This window comes from Somniosus microcephalus, chromosome 7, assembly GCF_052327205.1.
Source record: "Somniosus microcephalus isolate GS21.2 chromosome 7, FLI_Smic_1.0, whole genome shotgun sequence".
Classification (NCBI taxonomy): domain Eukaryota; kingdom Metazoa; phylum Chordata; class Chondrichthyes; order Squaliformes; family Somniosidae; genus Somniosus; species Somniosus microcephalus.
The window spans coordinates 4,594,019-4,615,008 of record NC_140993.1 but is presented as its reverse complement, the minus strand read 5'-3'; the positions used below and the strand labels follow the sequence as shown (position 1 = coordinate 4,615,008).

Below are 20,990 nucleotides of genomic sequence, written 5' to 3'. Positions count from 1 at the left end.
AGCTGAAGCGCTCCAGCCCAGGTAACATCCTGGTGAATCTCCTCTGCACCCTCTCCGAAGCAATCACATCTTTCCTATAGTGTGGCGACCAGAACTGCACACAGTATTCCAGCTGTGGCCTAACCAGCATTTTGTACAGCGCCATCATAACCTCCCTGCTCTTATATTCTATGCCTCGGCTAATGAAGGCAGGTATCCCATATGCCTTTTTAACCACCCTACCCACCTGTTCTGCTGCCTTCAGGGATCTATGTACATGCACATCAAGGTCCCTCTGATCCTCTGTCTTTCCTAGGATCCTACCATTCATTGTGTATTCCCTTGCCTTGTTAGTCCCTCCAAAATGCATCGCCTCACACTTTTCAGGGTTAAATTCCATTTGCCACTGTTCCGCCCATCTGACCAACCCATCTATATCGTCCTGCAGACTGAGGCTACCCTCCTCGCTATTTACCACCCCACCAATTTTCGTGTCATCTGCGAACTTACTGATCATACCTTTTACTACAGAGATGCAGAGGAATTTCTTCGCCCAGAGAGTGGTGAACCTGTGGAATTCTCAACCACAGAAGACAGTGGAGGCCAATTCATTAAATATATTCAAGGAGTTAGATATATTTCTTAAGGCTAAAGGGATCAAGAGATATGGGGAGAAGGCAGGAACAGGGTACTGAGTTCGAATGATCAGCCATGATCTCATTAAATGGCGGAGCAGGCTCAAGGGGCCGAATGGCCTACTCCTGTTCCTATCTTCTATGTTTCTATGTTGGCCTTTATTGCAAGAGGATTGGAATATAAGAGTAAGGAAGTCTTATTACAATTATATAGGGCCCTGGTGAGACCACACCTGGAGTATTGTGTACAGTTTTGGTCTCCTTACCTAAGGAAGGATATACTTGCGGAGTGCAACGAAGGTTCACCAGACTGGTTCCTGGGATGGGGGGATTGTCCTATGAGGAGAGAATGAGGAGGTGCTGTCGAAGAAGACTTGGCGAGTTGCTGTGTATTCCCTAGAGTTTAGAAGAATGAGTGGTGATCTCATTGAAACATACAAAATTCTTACAGGGCTTGACAGGGTAGATGCAGGGAGGATGTTTCCCCTGGCTGGGGAGTCTAGAACCAGGGGTCACAGTCTCAGAATAAGGGGTCGGCCATTTAGGACTGAGATCGCTAGATTTTTGGTTGTGAAGGAATGAGCTACAATACGGGGCGGGGGGATGAGTGTGAGGGTTTGAGCAGTAATGCAGGGGGTATATAGACACAATCGTATGTTTCCACACATAGGATTACTGTAGTGGCGCTTCTTAGTTTCCAAACAGGCAGCCACTGAGCTGTGGGGCTTTTAACAATGAGTAGACGCGTGTCGAAATAAAACGTTCCCAAACGTAGCTTTGTCTTTTAAATTGTTTACTATAACACTTTACGAACAGAATTACAAAGCAAACACGTATAAACGAACACGGTCAAAAACTGTATTGCTCCAGCCCTCACAACTTCTGCCTCCTTCAGCCACGTGGAGTTTAAACTGTAAAATGGCTGCTGGCTATGTGATGATCTTAAGGACTGTACCATTGTGGCAAGAATGAGGGGGGTATCTCGGACTATACTACTGGAGCAAGAAAATAGGGGGTTTCTTAATACAATAAGTCAGTCAGGTAAATTAACTGTATTATGCTATTTAACCAATATTTTAAAGTATTTTCTTAAATTTTCATGGCTCTTACATTCCGGCCCCTAATTGACTAGGCACATGAAGCATATCAATTACTCAAACATTAAGAGTCATAAACTAATGAGTTCAACATATTTACAATATAAGTGTCCACTTTTTTCGTTCAGGAACTTTTCACGCTGCTTCTTGTAGCAGGCAGAGCTTTGTGATCGGTCTTTCCAGGGTACTGGTCTTGGTTTGCAAACAAACGCGACGAACGACGCCTCTGGAGTCTGGCATGGTCTTAATTATTTTTCCCATCAACCAAGAATTTCTAGGGGCTGAATCATCCACGATTAAGACAATGTCTCCGACAATGAAGTTCCTCTTTATTTTGGACCATTTTTGACGCTCCTGTAGCAGAGGTAAGTATTCTCTTGTCCATCTGGTCCAGAAAAGGTCCGACATATACTGAACTTGCCTCCACTTCCGACGGGCATACAGATCTTCCTTTTGAAGACTCCCGGGGGCATGGCTGGCTGTGTTTTCAACAACAACAGGTGGTTCGTGTTAAGTCTGTGGGTTGTATTATAAATAATCACAGACTCCACGGTTAACAAAATAAAACACGTCTTTACTATTCAGAGGCTCGGGCGATTCCTGCCCTAGTTAACGTATTCCAACCCTTATATACTGGTGTGGTCATTATCGGTATTACAGTATACATGAGCCAATAAATAGTGCCACCCTAAAGTAGTGCTCTTAAAGGCAAACGGTTACATTCTATAGTTCCCTTAAAGGTAAACGGTTACATACACAACACTCCTCCCTTTCTAGCTTATTACTTACAGAATCCCGTTAAACATACAATCTTCAACTTATATAGACAGTTTGCAGATATACTCTCGATGGAGTCAACGTCATATAACAATTTACAGATATACTCTCGATGGAGTCAACGTCATATAACTTCATGTTTAACATAACATAATAACATATATAACTTCATGTCAAAACAGATCACAGATTCAGTCTCCGTAGGAACAGTTGCAACATACTCTTAGTGGAAACAGTTTACAGGTTCAGTCTCTGTGGAGGTTTCCGGATTCTGTCCGGATAACGCCGCAGTGGTGTCGTCATTCCCAGCGGTCCAGTAGGTGTCTCTGGTAAAGTCGATTCAGCTGGAACAACAGTGTCAGGTTTATCTGATTCTAGTATTACTAGATCAGAAGTAGGTGTTCTGGGTACTTCAGTTTCAACATTACTCGGGTAAGGTGGTGAAGTCGGCTGCTCATTTGTGGCGGACCCTATGATCTGGTCAACATGGCGCCTTATTACCTTGTCCCCAATGTCCACCGTGTACATCAACGGTCCTAGCCTTTTTTTAATAGTTCCAGGCTGCCATTTCTCCGTACGGTAGTCCCGGGCCAAAACTTGTTGCCCCATCTGGAAAGATCTGGTGGCCCTTTCATTCATGCCCTGGAATTGCCGGTTCTCTACGTCCCTTCTTACGTTTGGTTTGAGCAAATCCAGCCGGCATCTTAGGCGTCTATTGCAAAACATCATTGCGGGAGTTTGATTCGTGACCGCATGTGTTGCATTTCGATAGGCCAACAAAAAGCTATCCACCTTATGCTGTAAACTTACGTCTTCATTACTCATGGCCTTTATGGCCTTCTTGAAGGTCTGGACAAATCTTTCAGCCAGTCCATTGGAGGCGGGATGGTATGGGGCTGATGTGTAATGTTTAACCCCATTGCTTTTTAGAAATTTCTTAAATTCCTCAGACACAAATTGCGGCCCGTTATCGGAACAGACCTGTTCTGGCAGACCATTCCGCGCAAACATTGTCCTTAGCACCGTAATGGTTTTTTCCGTCGTGGTGGTGGTCATCTTAATTACTTCCGGCCACTTGGAGTGGGCATCTACCGCTATTAAGAACATCGAGTCCATGAAAGGGCCCGCAAAGTCGATGTGTACTCTTTGCCAGGGAGATGAGGGCCACTCCCATGGGTGCAGAGGAGCCTGTGGTGGCGCGTTCTGAACCCTCTGACATCCTAGGCAATTCTTCGTTATCTCCTCTATGTCCCCATCGATGCCTGGCCACCACACAAACGCCCTAGCTAGGTTCTTCATCTTTACGCCCCCCAGGTGTCCTTCGTGCAGCTCCTTGAGTATTTTCTTTTGGAGTTTGGGTGGAATCACCACTCTAGACCCACACATCAGGGTTCCTCGACACACAGACAGTTGTTCTTTCCTCTGTGCGAATGCTTGCAGTGTTGGTTCGCACTGCGCTGGCCATCCCTCCACCGTTAAGTCATAGACTCGTGAAAGAGTCGGGTCATTCCTTGTCTCATTTTCGATCATTGAGTTCGTGATCGGCAAACACTCCACTATTGATGAGTGAAACAACTCTACTGGGTCTACTGTCCTCGCTTCTTCTACCATTGGCAATGGCAAGCGTGATAGCCCATCAGCGTTTCCATGTTGCTTGGACCGTTTGTATTCAATATCATACTGGTGTGCCCCAAGTAAGACTGACCATCTTTGTAGCCTTTGTGCTGTCATGTTGGACACGGCCTTGTTCGGGTTAAATATGGACACCAACGGCTGGTGGTCTGTCAGCAATGTGAACCTCTTACATTGCAAGTAATGGTTGAATTTCTTCACGCCCCACACAAGACTGAGGGCCTCCCTGTCTATCTGGGCGTAATTTCGCTCCGCGGGTGTCAAAGATCGGGATGCAAAAGCCACTGGCCTTTCCGAGCCATTTGGTAGCCTGTGCGAAAGTACTGCTCCAATTCCGTACGGTGAAGCATCACACGCCAGCCGAAGGGGTAACGCTGGGTTGAAATGAGCCAACACTTCTTCAGAGGTAATCAACTCCTTGCTTCTGCGAAAAGCCTTTTTGCACTCCTCACTCCACTTCCATGGTGTCTCCTTTCGCAACAGCTCATTCAGTGGATGCAGCACCGTGGACAAATTTGGTAGGAACTTGTGGTAGTAATTGATTAACCCCAAGAATGATCTTAACTGTGACACGTTCCCTGGAGCGGGAGCCTTCACGACTGCTTCTATCTTCTCCGGTGATTTATGTAGTCCCTCGCGGTCAATGATATGACTGCAGTATGAGATTCGTTTTTGGAAAAACTCACACTTATTGCGGTTAACCCTAAGGCCATACTCCTTTAACCTGGTGAGTACCAGTTTCAAATTCGTGAGGTGTTCCTCTTCATCCATTCCCGTGATTAGGATATCATCCAAATAGCACTGCGTGCTTGGAATTCCTTGTAACACCTGTTCCATGGCCCTCTGCCAAATTGCTGGTGCCGAAGCCACTCCAAAGACCAGTCTGTTATAACGGTACAACCCTCTGTGGGTATTGATAGTTAGGTATTGGCGTGACTCTTCCTCAACCTCCATCTGTAAATATGCCTGAGCTAGGTCTATCTTCGTGAAGTGTTTTCCTCCAGCCAACGAAGCGAAAATATCTTCAATCCTTGGCAGCGGGTATTGTACCGACTGAAGCACCGGGTTCACTGTGATCTTGAAATCCCCGCAGATACGGACCTTCCCCGCGGGGTCCCCCTGGCTTACTACTTGGTGAGGATTTCATGATGGGTACAATGGCCGTGGCCCACTCACTGTGGTCTACTTTTGACAGAACCCCTGATCGTTCAAGTTCTTCTAGTTCTGCCTCCACTGCTGGTCGTATTGCATACGGTACCGACCTGGCCTTACAAAACTTTGGGCTTGCATGTTCTGCAATCTTGACCTTTGCTTTAATACCTCGTAGCTTTCCCAGTCCTTGCTGGAATACCTCTTCAGCTTCGTCTAATATTCTGGCCAACCGTTCAGGTTTGACGTCCTCTTTTTCGGGCTCCACCGTCATGGTGTTTAGTGCATGCCAATCCATCTTTATTTTCCGGATCCACTCCCGTCCCAGAAGTGGTGGGCCTCCCTCAGACAACACATACAGCTCCAACCGGTGGTGAACTTTATCTTTGTATTTCACCTTGACCTCTATCTTCCCGATGGGGAATACTTTTTGCCCCGTGTATGTCTTCAGTATCAGATCCGCATCCCGTAGTGGAATATGCTTGAAAAACTTTTGATAGTCATGCTTATTCATGACCGTCAATGCCGATCCGGTGTCCACTTCCATTTTTACTGGGACCTTTTCAATCGGTAGCGTTATCCAAATAGTTTGACGGTCGGCTTCATTGCTCACGTTGTGAATTCTTAGACCGTCCAGTCCTCTGCCTTTGGCGTGTGTGTCCGACTTCTGTTCCTTCAGACTCTTCCTATTTGCGTCATGTACCTTTCTGTCCCATTTTTGTGAGGACTCATTATTGTTGCACGTCGTTCCTGACCGGCACACTTTAGCTATGTGCCCGATCTTGCCACATTTCCAGCATTCCTGGTTTTTACCCCAGCATTGCTTTTGATCGTGTGTTGACTTCCCACAACGATAGCATTTGGTGATATTACCTCGTTTAGGCATCTTCTTCTCTTCTCGAGCACAACACAAGTATTTCTTTACTTATTATTAATTTTCTTCTCTTCTTGAGAACACCACAAGTATTTCTTTACTTATACTTATTTTTCCTCTCTTCTTGAGAACACCACAAGTATTGCTTCACTTATTTCTTGTTTCTGAAAATTCTTATTAATTTTCTAAGATGGCGGTTTCCCGCTTCTGCCTTCTTCCCCAGCGGTTTTCCCGCGAAAAATGGCGGCTTTCCCGCGCTTCTCGCTCTCCCCGCCCACTTCAATGGCGGTTTTCCCGCGCTTCTCGCTCTCCCCGCCCACTTCAATGGCGGTTTTCCTGCGCTTCTCATCGCTGACTTTCAGCCCGACTGCGGCCCTTATCTCCTGTGCGATCGCTGGTGCGCCGCCCGCCCGAAGCGGTTCTCAGCCCTTATCACCGGTGCGATCGCTGGCCCGCTAAGCGCCTCCCGCTTGAAGCGGCTCCCGGCCTCTGGCTCACCTGCTCGCGCGGCTCTTGCTCGCTCCCTCCCGGGCTCTGGCTTACCCGCTCGCGCGTTTCACCGCGGCTCTTATCAGGGATTGCGATCGCCCTTATCTCCCGATCGGTGGCCCTGTCTTTGCAGCCACGCTGCTCGGCTTACCCACGAGGTTATGGAGGCTTCAGGGTCCTAATGCCTGTCGCTTCCAGTCGCTGGAAGCTGTCAGGATTTCTGCTGCCCTTCAGTTTTCAGTGGGGTGTTGAGGATTGAAACCTCTCTTCAACGTCCTGTCTTTGGACGAAGCCGCCGTGGAATAACTGCCGCAGGGTTCGAACCGACTCGTCGCCAATGTTAAGTCTGTGGGTTGTATTATAAATAATCACAGACTCCACGGTTAACAAAATAAAACACGTCTTTACTATTCAGAGGCTCGGGCGATTCCTGCCCTAGTTAACGTATTCCAACCCTTATATACTGGTGTGGTCATTATCGGTATTACAGTATACATGAGCCAATAAATAGTGCCACCCTAAAGTAGTGCTCTTAAAGGCGAACGGTTACATTCTATAGTTCCCTTAAAGGTAAACGGTTACATACACAACAGTTCGGAGTCAGGGCTTCGAGGTCATTGGGATCATCTGATGTCTTAGTTATCGGTCGGTCATTAATGATGGCTTCGACCTCACACAGAACGGTTTGGAGTCCCTCGTCGTCAAGCGCTTGCTGCTTCAGTACAGAACTGAGTAGTTTTCTTACGGTGCGTATCTGTCTTTCCCAGACACCTCCATGGTGGGCTGCAGCCGGAGGATTGAAGATCCACTTAATTCCTGTTTGCATCATGGCTTCCTGTATTTTAAGCTGATTCCAACCTTCAATAGCTTCCCGTAGTTCTATCTCCGCTCCGACGAAATTAGTGCCATTATCAGAACGCATAATGGACACCTGTCCTCTTCTACAGACAAAGCGCCGCAAGGCGTTAATACAGGAATCAGTGTCAAGCGTGTGTGCCACCTCAATATGAACTGCTCTGATGGTCAAACAAGTGAAAAGCACACCATATCTCTTGACAAGGCTCCGTCCTCGCTTTACCTCGAAAGGCCCGAAATAGTCCACCCCTACGTTTGTAAATGGGGGCTTGTCTGGTAACAAACGGTCTTCAGGCAGGTCTGCCATTTTCTGCTCCCCAGCTCTAGCGTGTAACCGTCTGCAAACAATGCATTCAGAGAGTATTTTTCTTATTACAGAATTAGCTCCTGGAATCCAGTATCTTTGTCTTAGCTTCGCAAGCACGTGATTCCTCCCACTGTGTCCAATACTCTGCTGTATATGCTGAAGAATGAGAGTGGCAACCCGGAGGTCCTTAGAAAGGATAGCAGGATGCTTGGCCTCCTCTGGCATAGCAGATTTGTTTAGTCTCCCTCCCACCCTCTGTACTCCATCTTGCAGTGTAGGGTCCAGCTTGTAGATATGACTACCTTTCTTGATTGGAGTATTTCGCTGTAAAGCTTCGATTTCTTCTGGGTATCTTTGTCTTTGACTGAAGCAAACTATCTCCCTCTCAGCCTTGGCCAAATCCTCCACGGTCAATGAATTCTTACCCAATGTGGTCTCGTGCTGATGCATATACTGCTGTAGAAGCATTCTCTGCTTATCGGGGTTACTTTCAGACTGACTGATAGTGGCTCGGTACTCTTTTCTCTTACCGCTCAGGTGTAGCAGCAACTCTTTCAACCTTAGAAACCATGCAACTGCTTTCCTCAACTGGTGCCATCCTGCGAAATGGTTAACAAGCTTGTTCACTGTGTCAAAGTTCTCTTTCGTAGTTATGAGATTTACTGTGACTGATCTCTTGACTTCGACGTCGTCTTCAGCAATCTGACTTGGCATATCTGGTCTTTCTGGCCATGATCTCTCTGTTTCCAGCAGATAACTTGGGCCTTGTATCCAAGTTTCACTCCTCATGAAGTTTTCAGCCTTCAATCCCCGTGAGGCTTGATCTGCTGGGTTTAATGAGGCGTTTACATACCTCCATTGAGATGGTTGTGTGGCTTCTCTAAAGGATGAGATTCTGTTTGCTACAAAGGTCTTGAAGCGTATCTTCTCATTCTCTATATACTTCAGCACCGTCGTGCTATCCGTCCAGAAGACAGATTCTTCTAGTGGGAGCTGTAACTCTTTCCGCATCACCTGGTCAACTTTAACTGCAACAACTGCTGCCGTCAACTCCAGTCTCGGGATGGTGACCTGCTTCAGCGGAGCCACCCTGGATTTCCCCATGAGGAAGGCACAATGTTTCTGGCCCTGTTGATTTGTCAGCAAGAGGTAAGTAGCCGTGCCATAGCCGTCCTCACTGGCGTCCGAGAAATGATGTAGTTGAGCCGTCTTTGTAACTCCAAAACTCACAGGCTTGATGCATCTACTGACGTTGAAGCTAGAAAGTTGTTGCAAATCTGTCAACCATCTGAGCCATCTCTGAGCTTGACCTTCTGGGATATCTTCATCCCATCCTCTCTTGTCTCTACACAGCTCTCGTAGCATCAGCTTCACCGGCAGAATGAGTGGTGCCAGGAATCCAAGAGGGTCGTAGATGGAACTGACCACGGAGAGAATCCCTCGTCTTGTGGATGGTCTTTCGTTCACCATTATTCTGAAGTTGAACGTGTCTGACTCAATGCACCATTGTACACCAAGAGCTCTCTCGATAGGAAGGACATCGTGGCTCAGGTCCAGATCTTTGACTTCAGTGGCTCTTTCCTTTTCTGGGATAGACGCTAGAACTGCTCTGCTGTTGCTTATCCACTTAGTCAGATGGAATCCTCCATTCGAACACAGAGTTCTAAGGTCTCTTGACAGTGCGATGGCATCGCCTTCTGTTGACACGGACTTCAGACAGTCATCGACGTAAAAGTTTCTGAAGATTGTCTCCACAGCCTCTGATGGTGCTTTGCCTTTGCCATCTTCTGCAGTTTTTCTGAGAGCGTAGCTTGCACAGCTGGGAGATGATGTGGCTCCGAACAAGTGTACAGCCATTCTACATTCCACCATCGCTTGAATAACGTCACCATCTGGCCACCAAAGGAAACACAGGAGATCAGCATCTTCATCAGGGATTCTAACTTGGTAGAACATTGATTCTATGTCTGCCATCATGGCAACGAGCTCTTGTCTAAACCTAGTCAAGACGCCAATGAGGGTATTAGTAAGATCAGGACCTTGAAGCAGCTGGTCGTTCAGTGAAGTTCCTCTGAATGAGGCGGCGCAGTCAAACACTACACGGATCTTTTTCTTCTTTGGGTGATACACACCGTGATGAGGAATGTACCAGACCCTTCCATCGTCTCTGTTCAACAGTTCCTCGGGCACTTTTACAGCATAGCCTTTCGCTATGATGTTTCTCATGAAGCCTTTGTAGTCTTCGTGAAAGTCGGGGTTCTTGTTCAGCTTTCTCTTTAGACTGATGGCGCATTGCTCTGCTATGCAGCGATTGTTCGGCATCTTCGCGGTCTGTCTTCTCAGTGGCAAACCAATGTGATAGTGGCCATCGATGAACTGTGTAGACCTTGTCATCAAATCCATGAACTGATGGTCTTCTTGTGACATCTCTGTCTTTTCCTCGCAGCTGCGTTCTGAAAAGTCTGCGTTGAACTGCTGTATCAACAGCTCTTCAATGCTTGCGATAGGGATGCGATTAACTGTGACATTTTGTCGTTCCTCCTTGTTCGACTTGTTGCCATCATCTCTCCTTAACGGTCCATTGACTACCCATCCAAGGGCTGTCCTGACGGCGTAGGGTCCGTCATCCTTGCTGTTTATCACCTGCCATGGCTCCATAGTTTTGTAGGCATTGGTTCCAATTAATAGGCCAATTTCTGCTTCAATGTATGGGAGACGCACCTTTTCTAGGTAAGGCCATCTATCCACATCCTTCTGCAGGACTAAGTTCCCTATTCTAACAGGAATCTCCCTCTGTGTGAAAACATTAGGCAGGTCTATGAAGTCCTTCTCTTCAAGTCCACACACTTCTAGGTCTGACAGGATATAACTTTGCATTGACTTCTCATGACCCATGGTGCGTAGTAGGATTTCTGTTCTTCTGCCTCTAACGTTCAGCTGTCGCATGAGTGATTCTGTGCAGAACGTTGCTGAACTACCTGGATCCATGAAGGCGTAAGTCGCCACGAACTTCTCACTCCTCTTAGACTTGATCTTTACTGGTACGATGGCAAGAATACAATCACTGTCACCGGCCCCAGTGAATCCACAAGTCTCTGGTTCTAGCGACACCAGAGCACTTGAAACAACCTTCTCGTCGGTATTGTTTTCTTCACTCTTCTTAGAGACTTGTTCTTCTTTATGGATATGCAGCAGACTGGGATGTTTCCGAGTGCACTCTCTGCATGTCGTTCTTTGCTTACAGTTTCTACTCAGGTGCCCCTGAGAGAGACATCCAAAACATAGGCCATTGTACTTCAGGAATTCGATTCTGTCCTTATGTGGCTGTGCTTTGATGTCACTGCAGAAATCCAATGTATGATTCTTCTGGCAGAATAAACATGGCTTCTGAAAGGCATTAGCAGGCGTCACTGTGCTGCTCTTTTTGGGAGATGAGTTCTGAGACCTTTCTTCCCCAGCCTGAGTGACGATAGTTGCAAAGCTGCTTCCCCTGGAAACACCTTTCCTGAGAATCTTTGATTCAACAGGCTTGGCTTTCACTCTTCCATCAGTAGTCGGGCTGACATCCTGGATGTTTCCAAACAATGGGTCCCTAGCAATTTTAGCCTGTTTGTCTATGAAATTCACTAAGTCTGCAAACCTGACTCTACTTTTCCGTCTCTCCATTATCTCAAAGGCTGTTCTTCTCCATTGTTCTCTCATCCTGTAAGGAAGCTTAGAGATGATGATTCGCATAGTCGTAGGATTGTCCATCTCTTCCATGAATTCAACATCCTCCATGGTGTTGCAACATCCTATGAGGAAAAGAACATGTGCGTTCAATGCCTCTCCGTCCTCCGATCTGATCTGTGGCCACTTGGTAGCCTTTTCAATATATGCAGTGGCTATCTTCAGCTCATTACCATAGTGCTCCTGCAGCAACTTCCTGGCTTCTATGTATCCCCGGTCCGGTCTCATGTGTTCACAGCTTCTGACCAGGTCTTGTGGTTTACCACTGGTGTACTGTCCCAGGTAGTACAACTTATCACTGCTGCTCTCTGTTTTGGAGTCAATGGCTTGTTCGAAGGATCTGATGAAGGGCTTATACTTGAGTGGGTCACCTTGGAACACTGGTATGTCTCTTTGAGGGAGTCGAAACAGATTCTGTTGTTTTACAAGCATCTCTGTAATTTCGTTCTGACGTTGCATCACTCGGTATAGGCTTCTCCCTGTGTCTTCAGGCCTCTGGTGGTCATCAGCAGGGTCTAGTCTAGACCATCTGACGTCTGGGGTAGCATCACGTGCTCCTGTTAGTGGAGAGGCCACTCTTCCACGCTGTAATGTCAGGAGATGGCCTTCGGACTCTCTTGTAACTCTTGAAGGTGCCCTGGATCCAACTCTATGTGACAACGTTGACTGGCAGTATTCGCTCACGCCATCCCGTGAGCCTTCGTAATCTTCATACACACTCAACCTGGCATCTGAGACCGCAATAGCTGTTTTTATCTCCAGCTGTTCTTTCTTTGCCTGCACTTGGGCCTGTTGGGCCTGCAGTTGGGCCTGCAGTTGGGCCTCTTGGGCCTGCAGTTGGGCCTCTTCCCGTTCAAGAGCTTGCTTCTCCGCTAAAGATGCTGCGCGCACCATCAACGCCGCCCGTTCAACCTCCTCTCTCATGCGTCGCGACGAGCATGTGGTAGAAGCGACTGACCTGCGTCCAGAAACAGAGCTACCTTCTTTTTGATTTTTGCCCAGTCTGGCTGAAGTCTCTGAAATGCTATCATCTGGTCCGACTTCATCGTCAACTTTCTCTTTCTCTGCTGTATCAGCATCTTGACGAATCCTTAACATCCACTGTTCTGTGGCCTTGACATAGTCCTTAATGCTGGATGATTTAAGATCAAACCAGTTGTGCTGATCGGCTTTTCCCTCTTCTTCAGACAAAAGTGCTAATACATCTTCATTGAGTACATTAAATTCTTCATGCAGCTTGGAGAAATCGTAATGCATTATGTCTTCGGCTTTCTTAATATTAGCATTATCTTCCATGAGACAATCAATTATCTTCATTTTTCCAGTTATCTGAGCTAATTTAGCCTTCCTTGCACCTATGCTTCTATGTAACTTCTCTTCCATTGCCTTTGGGGTGAGCTTTATTTCCCTCTTTTGGCTAGCAATCCTTCTGGCTGAGGGAAGCTCCTGGCTCCGCAAGGCCTCGGCCATTTTACCCGCAGCTCTTATTTAGCTTCTCAATAGAATGAACAAAGCAAGTAACAGTCACTGTACCTTCGCTTTCTTATATTGTCGTCTGGCTCCGTGACCATTCGGGTATACGTTCGCCGACAATTCCGTCCTTTCCTTCTTAGGGAGCTAGTTTTTGACTAATGTAGTGGCGCTTCTTAGTTTCCAAACAGGCAGCCACTGAGCTGTGGGGCTTTTAACAACGAGTAGACGTGTGTCGAAATAAAACGTTCCCAAACGTAGCTTTGTCTTTTAAACTGTTTACTATAACACTTTACGAACAGAATTACAAAGCAAACACGTATAAACGAACACGGTCAAAAACTGTATTGCTCCAGCCCTCACAACTTCTGCCTCCTTCAGCCACGTGGAGTTTAAACTGTAAAATGGCTGCTGGCTATGTGACGATCTTAAGGACTGTACCATTGTGGCAAGAATGAAGGGGGTATCTCGGACTATACTACTGGAGCAAGAAAATAGGGGGTTTCTTAATACAATAAGTCAGTCAGGTAAATTAACTGTATTATGCTATTTAACCAATATTTTAAAGTATTTTCTTAAACTTTCATGGCTCTTACATTTACATAGGATAGAAGAACATAAGAAACAGGAGCAGGAGTCGGCCATTTGGCCCCTCGAGCCTGCTCCACCATTCAATAAGATCATGGCTGATCTTCAACCTCATCTCCACATTCCCGCCCGATCCCCATATCCCTTGATTCCCTTAATATTCAAAAATCTATCGATCTCTGTCTTGCATATACTCAATGACTGAGCCTCCACAGCCCTCTGGGGCAGAGAATTCCAAAGATTCACCACCCTCTGAGTGAAGAAATTTCTCCTCATCTCAGTCCTAAATGGCCGACCCCTTATTCTGAGACTGTGACCCCTGGTTCTAGACTCCCCAGCCAGGGGGGAAACATCCTCCCTGCATCTACCCTGTCAAGCCCTGTAAGAATTTTGTATGTTTCAATGAGATCACCTCTCATTCTTCTAAACTCTAGAGAACATAGGCCTAGTCTACTCAATCTCTCCTCATAGGACAATCCCCCCATCCTAGGAACCAGTCTGGTGAACCTTCGTTGCACTCCCTCTATGGCAAGTATATCCTTCCTTAGGTAAGGAGACCAAAACTGTCCACAATACTCCAGGTGTGGTCTCACCAGGGCCCTATATAATTGCAGTAAGAGGTCTTTACTCTTATACTCAAATCCTCTTGTAATAAAGGCCAACATACCATTTACTTTCCTAATTACTTGCTGTACCTGCATGTTAACTTTCAGTGATTCATGTGCAAGGACACCCAGGTCCCTCTGAACACCAACATTTCCCAATCTCTCACCATTTAAAAAATATATACGGCACAGAAACAGGCCATTCGGCCCAACCAGTCCATGCCAGTGTTTATGCTCCACTCGAGCCTCCTCCCGCCTTTCCTCATCTAACTCTATCAGCGTAACCCTCTATTCCCTTCTCCCTCATGTGCTTGTCTAGCCTCCCCTTAAATGCATCGATACTATTCGCCTCAACCACTCCCCGTGGCAGCAAGTTCCACATTCTCACCACTCTCTGGGTAAAGAAGTTTCTCCTGAATTCCCTATTGGATTTCTTGGTGACTATCTTATATTGATGGCCTCTAGTTATGCTCTTCCCCACAAGTGGAAACATTCTCTCTGTATCCACTCTATCAAAACCTTTCATCATTTTAAAGACCTCGTTTAGGTCACCCCTCAGCCTTCTTTTTTCAAGAGCAAAGAGACTCGGCCTGTTCATCCTTTCCTGATATGTATACCCTCGCATTTCTGGTATCATCCTTGTAAATCTTCTCTGCACCCTCTCCAGTGCCTCTATATCCTTTTTATAATATGGTGACCAGAACTGCACGCAGTACTCTAAGTGTGGTCTAACCAAGGTTCGGTACAGGTTTAGCATAACTTCCCTACTTTTCAATTCAATCCCTCTAGAAATAAACCCTAGTGTTTGGTTTGCTTTTTTTATGGCCTTGCTAACCTGTGTTGCAACTCTTAGTGATTTGTGTATTTGTACTCCGAGATCCCTTTGTTCCTCTACCCCACCTAGACTCGCACCCTCCAAGTGATAAGTGACCTCCCTATTCTACCTACCAAAATGTAATACCTCACATTTATCTGTGTTGAATTTCATTTGCCAATTATATGCCCATTCTGCAAGTTTATTAATGTCCTCCTGTAATTTGTTGCAGTCCTCCTCAGTATTGACTATCCCCCCAATTTGGTGTCATCTGCAAATTTAGAAATTGTGTTTTTGATTCTAAAGTCTAAATCATTAATATAAATTATGAACAACAGTGGTCCCAGCACTGATCCTTGTGGAACACCACTACCCACCTTCTCCACTGGGAATAGCTACCCTTTACCCCCACTCTCTGCTTTCTGTCTTGAAGCCAGCCAGCAATCCATTCTGCTCCTTGTCACCCTGATTCCACATTCTCTGACCTTATTCAATAGTCTGTTATGTGGTACCTTATCGAAGGCCTTTTGAAAATCTAGATATATCACATCAACTGCATTATCCTTGTCTACTCTCTGTTACCTCTTCAAAAAATCAATGAGCTTGGTCAAGCAAGACTTTCCCTTTTGAAATCCATGCTGACTATTCATTTTATATTTTTGGTTTCTAGATGTTCTATTTTCTCCTTTAGTAGGTAGGGGTTCCATTATTTTTCCTACCACCGATGATAAGCTGACTGGTCTAAGTTCTATCTCCCTTCTTAAATATCAATATTAGGTTAGCTATCCGCCAGTCCTCTGGCACTGCACCTTTTTCTAACAAATTATTAAATATGTGTTTAGTAATGCCTCTGCTATCTCTTCCCTAGATTCTTTTAAAATGCGTGGATGTAATCCATCCAGACCAGGGGGGTTTATCCTCTTTGAGTTTGATTAGTTTATTTAATATATCTCTTTTTATTTTAAGTGCAGTTATCTCATTACTAATCTCATCGTCCGATGTCATGTCCGCCTGTTCTATCTCCCTGGTAAATACTAAAGCAAAGTAATTATTTAATATTTCAGCCATCTCTCTATTGCTGCCTGTGGTATTATCCTGTCGATCCCTTAATGGCCCTATTCCCATCCCAACCTTCCTTTTTTTATTGATGTGCCTGTAAAATATTTTACTATTTTGTTTTATGTTCCTTGATAATTTAATTTCATAGTTGCTCTTTGCCTTCCAAATTGTTTTTTTGACTTCTCTCCTAATCTCTTTGTATCCTCCCTTATCATGCACTCCCCTGCTGTCCATATACTTAATGTATTGTCCATGTACTTAATGTATTAGAGCCAGTTCTTTCGGAAGTGAAGTTAGGGAACACGCGGATACATTAGCATAGTGGTTATTTTATTGGACTAGTAATCCGGAGACATGAGTTTAAATCCCACCACGGCAGCTGTGGAATTTAAATTCAGTTAACTGAATAAATCTGGAATAAAAAGCTAGCATCAGTAATGGTGACCATTAAACTAATGTCCTTTAGGGAAGGAAATCTGCTGTACTTACCTCATCTGGCCTATATGTGTCTCCAGACCCACAGCAATGTGGTTGACTCTTAACTGCCCTCTGAAATGGCCGAACAAGCCACTCAGTTGTATCAAAAACCACTACGAAAACTATAATCCACACGTACTGCAGCAATTCAAGAAGGTGGCTCACCACCAAAAGGGCAACTAGGGATGGGCAATAAATGCCAGCAATGCCCAAATCCCGTGAATGAATAAAAAAAACTTCTACACACGAAGGGTGGTAAAGTTTGTAACTCTCTTCTACAAATGGCAGCTGATGCAAGATCAATTGTTAATTTTAAATTGGAGATTGATAGATTTCTGTTAACCAAAGGTATCAAGGGATATGGGCAAAGGCGGGTATCTGGAGTTAGGTCACAGATCAGCCATGATCTCATTGAATGGCAGAATAGGCTCGAGGGGCTCAATGGCCTTCTCCAGGTCCTATATTTGCGAGCCTAGACAGTGAGTGTTGGCAATTCAGCTGTGGAGACCCTCACTGTCAAGCCTAATCCTGTCCTGATCTGTTGTACACACATATACACACACACTCACTCACTCACCTCACACACTCACTCACTCACTCACCTGCAGTGGGTGCAGTGGTGTGGGAACCATAGTTAACGTTTTTCCCAAGGTACTGAACCAATTGTATCACCCGACTGCTCCAGCTGAGGGAAGTGCACTCACCAGAGAACCAGGGACCTTCGGGTTTATATAACTTGGTACCACCCGCATAGATTATTTACCCCCAGCCACTGGAATAACCATATCGAAATGAAGTTAACAATAACTTTGTGCGGCTCTCTTTCCAGAAAGTATTGACTGTTACTGGACTGTGGCTACTTTGCCCAAGTTAGTCCTCGTGTCTGAATCTAGACTGAGAGAGTTGGCAGGCCATTCCACCATGAGGGACCTCCCACTGAGCATGATCCTGACCTCACTCAACATCGACACACACACGCACTTTCCAGAAGGGGTCACCGAGTACTGATCAAAATGGGAACCTTGACTGATTTTCCCTGTCTCTAGCCCAGGGGCATTAAAGTCCATTGTCGCATCCATACTGTGGCATATTATTCCTGCACTCTGTTGAACACCGTTTTAAATGTTTCCCATTGCTGTTCTACATCATTGTTTGCCAATATTGTTGCCCATTTTTTCCCCCAAGTGTTATTCTCAGCCCCTCAAAATCAGCTTTTCTCCAATCTATTACCCGGATTTTCATCATACTTATGTCCTTCTCAATTATCATCTTATAGCATATTATATTATGATCACTATTGCCCAACCATCTTCAGCTGCTTCATCAATGACCTTCGCTCCAGCATAAGATCAGAAATGGGGATGTTCGCTGATGACTGCACAGTGTTCAGTGCCATTCACAACTCCTCAGATAATGAAGCAGTCCATGCCCGCATGCATCAAGACCTGGACGACATTCAGGCTTGGGCTGATAAGTGGCAGGTAACATTTGCGCCACACAAGTGCCAGGCAATGACTATCTCCAACAAGCGAGAGTTTAACCACCTCCCCTTGACATTCAATGGCATTACCATCGCCGAATCCCCCACCATCAACATGCTGGGGGTCACCATTAAACAGAAACTTAACTGGACCAGCCACATAAATACTGTGGCAACAAGAGCAGGTCAGAGGCTGGGTATTCTGCAGCGAGTGTCTCACCTCCTGACTCCCCAAAGCCTTTCCACCACCTATAAGGCACAAGTAAGGAGTGTGATGGAATACTCTCCACTTGCCTGGATGAGTGCAGCTCCAACAACACTCAAGAAGCTCGACACCATCCAGGACAAAGCAGCCCGCTTGATTGGCACCCCATCCACCACCGTAAACGTTCACTCCCTCCACCACCAGCGTACCGTGGCTGCAGTGTGTACCATCTACAAGATGCACTGCAGCAACTCGCCAAGGCTTCTTCGGCAGCACTTCCCAAACCTGCGACCACTTCCACCTAGAAGGACAAGGGCAGCAGGCACATGGGAACACCACCACCTCCAAGTTCCCCTCCAAATCACACACCATCCTGACTTGGAAGTATGTCGCCGATCCTTCATCGTCGCTGGGTCAAAATCCTGGAACTCCCTCCCTAACAGCACTGTGGGAGCACCTTCACCACACGGACTGCAGCGGTTCAAGAAGGCGGCTCACCACCACCTTCTCAAGGGCAACTAGGGATGGGTAATAAATGCTGGCCTTGCCAGTGACTCCTAGATCCCATAAACGAATTAAAAAAAGATGTTCCCCATCTTTTACTTCTCTTACCTGCTCTGGTTCATTCCCCATTACTAGATTCAATAGTAAATCCTCCGCATCCACCACCACCCTCCTCCGCCTGGCTGAACTTGCTCTCACATTGAACAACTTCTCCTTTGACTCCACTCAATTCCTCCAAATTAAAGGTGTTGCTATGGGTACCCGCATGGGTCCTAGCTATACCTACCTTTTCGTAGGATATGTGGAACAGTCTTTGTTCCAGTCCTACTCGGGTCCCCTCCCTCACCTCTTTTTCCGGTACATTGATGACTGTATCAGTGCCGTTTCCTGCTCTCGCCCTGAACTAGACAATTTCATTCACTTTGCCTCCAATTTCCACCCTTCCCTCACCTTCACATGGTCCATCTCCGACTCTTCCCTTCCCTTCCTCGACTTCTCCGTCTCCATCTCTGGGGATAGGCTATTGATAAACATTCACTACAAACCCACTGACTCCCACAGCTACCTGGACTACACTTCCTCCCACCCCGCCTCCTGTAAGGACTCTATTCCATTCTCCCAGTTTCTCCGTCTCCGCCGCATTTGCTCCAACGATGCCACCTCCACACCAGTGCTTCCGACATGTCTTCCTTTTTCCTCTACCGTGGTTGACACGGCCTTCGACCGTGTCCATTCTATCTCCGCACTTCTGCCCTCACCCCTGCCCCTCCCTCCTGGAACCACGATAGGGTTCCCCTTCTCCTCACCTTTCACCCCACCAGCCCCCACATTCATAGAAACATAGAAGATAGGAGCAGGAGTAGGCCATTCGGCCCCTCGAGCCTGCTCCGCCATTCAATGAGATCATGGCTGATCATCCAAATTCAGTACCCTGCCCCTGCCTTCTCCCCATATCCCTTGATCCCTTTAGCCTTAAGAAATATATCCAACTCCTTCTTTAATATATTTAATGAACTGGCCTCCGCCGCCCTCTGTGGCAGAGAATTCCACAGGTTCACCACTCCCTGGGTGAAGAAATTCCTCCTCATTTCAGTCCTAAATGGCTTACCCGTTATCCTTAGACTATGACCCCTGGTTCTGGACTCCCCGGCCATCGGAAACATCCTTCCTGCATCTAGTCTGTCCAGGCCTGACAGAATTTTATAGGTTTCAATGAGATCCCCTCTCAATCTTCTAAACTCCAGTGAGTATAAGCCCAATCGACCCAATCTCTCCTCATACGTCATTCCTGCCATCCCAGGTATCAGCCTGGTGAATCTTCGCTGCACTCCCTCCATGGCAAGAACGTCCTTCCTCAGATAAGGCGACCAAAACTGCACACAATACTCAAGGTGCGGTCTCACCAAGGCCCTGTACAACTGCAGGAAGACATCCTTGTTCCTGTACTCGAACCCTCTTGCTACGAAGGCCAACATGCCATTTGCCTTCTTAACCACCTGTTGCACCTGCATGCTTACCTTCAGCGACTGGTGCACAAGAACACCCAGGTCTCTTTGCACTTCCCCTTCTCCCAATCTATTGCCATTCAAATAATAATCTGCCTTCCTGTTTTTGCCACCAAAGTGGATAACCTCACATTTATCCACATTATAGTGCATTTGCCATGTCTCTGCCCAATCACCCAACCTGTCCAAATCGTACTGGAGTTTCACGACATCCTCCTCACAGCATACCCTCCCACCCAGCTTTGTGTCATCTGCAAATTTGGAGATATTACATCTAGTTCCCTCGTCCAGATCATTAATATATATTGTGAACAGCTGGGGTTCTAGGCTCGATCCTTGCGGTACCCCACTAGTCACTGCCTGCCACTTGGAAAACGACCCGTTTATTCCAACTCTTTGCTTTCTATCTGCCAACCAGTTTTCTATCCAAGTCAATACCTTGCCCCCAATCCCATGTGCCTTAATTTTGCACGCTAACCTCTTATGCGGGACCTTATCGAAAGCCTTCTGAAAGTCCAAATATACCACATCCACTGGTTCTCCCTTATCTATTTTACTAGTTACATCCTCAAAAAATTCCAGTCGGTTAGTCAAGCACGATTTACCTTTTGTAAATCCATGTTGACTTTGTCCGATCCCGTCACTGCTTTCCAACTGCTCTGCTATTACATCTTTTATAATGGACTCTAGCATTTTCCCCACTACCGATGTCAGGCTTACCGGTCTATAATTCCCCGCTTTTTCTCTACCACCTTTTTTG

At 46.3% G+C, this 20,990-nt stretch overlaps 1 protein-coding gene across 1 annotated transcript in view; it reads right to left on the bottom strand.

Annotated features, from left to right (window-relative positions):
- Nucleotides 1-1,401: 1,401 nt before the first annotated feature.
- Nucleotides 1,402-20,990, bottom strand: part of LOC147114469 (dynein regulatory complex subunit 11-like) — a 96,894-nt gene continuing 77,305 nt past the window's right edge. The window contains exon 3 of the mRNA XM_085992166.1: nucleotides 1,402-2,190. Coding sequence (XP_085848292.1) covers nucleotides 2,041-2,190 — 150 coding nt within the window. The 3' untranslated portion in view covers nucleotides 1,402-2,040. The remainder of the gene's footprint in view (nucleotides 2,191-20,990) is intronic.